At 58.1% G+C, this 370-nt stretch overlaps 1 protein-coding gene across 1 annotated transcript; it reads left to right on the top strand.

The window, feature by feature from the left end:
• Positions 1 to 337, top strand: LOC106512816 (melanoma receptor tyrosine-protein kinase; the record flags this gene model as incomplete). Its single annotated transcript, XM_014001345.1, is given in 1 exon segment — positions 1 to 337. A coding segment is annotated over 1 exon segment (257 nt), but the record flags the coding sequence as incomplete, so codon positions are not given.
• Between the last annotated feature and the right edge of the window lie 33 nt (positions 338 to 370).

Genomic DNA, 370 nt, shown 5'->3' with positions numbered 1-370 from the left:
ACGAGGACCTGGACCAGGACTGGGGTGCCACATCGTTCTCCTCTCTGCAGGGGGAGTCCAAGTTCCCCCCTGGACCCGAGTACCTGAACATCTCCCAGAACTCCCTCCTGAACTATGATGTCATCGACAATCCGGACTATAAGAGCAACTTCCTGCCGCTGACGGAGGCTCTGAACGAGGACAGGAAGTTCCTCCCGGCAGCGGAGAACCTGGAGTACCTGGGTCTGGGTACTGCGCTGCACGCTCCTGTCCGCTAGGGGGCAGCAGAGTCCAGACCTGAAAGCTCTGAAACAGAACCACAACTGAAAACTGGATCAGGTGTCAGGAAACTGTTGAACGTGGGTTTGGACCCTGCAGGGGGACCCAGACC

The sequence above is a fragment of the Austrofundulus limnaeus genome, unplaced genomic scaffold (genome assembly GCF_001266775.1).
Source record: "Austrofundulus limnaeus strain Quisiro unplaced genomic scaffold, Austrofundulus_limnaeus-1.0 Scaffold15391, whole genome shotgun sequence".
Lineage (NCBI taxonomy): Eukaryota > Metazoa > Chordata > Actinopteri > Cyprinodontiformes > Rivulidae > Austrofundulus > Austrofundulus limnaeus.
The sequence above is the reverse complement of the archived record's forward strand: the minus strand, read 5'-3'. Positions and strand labels throughout refer to the sequence as shown.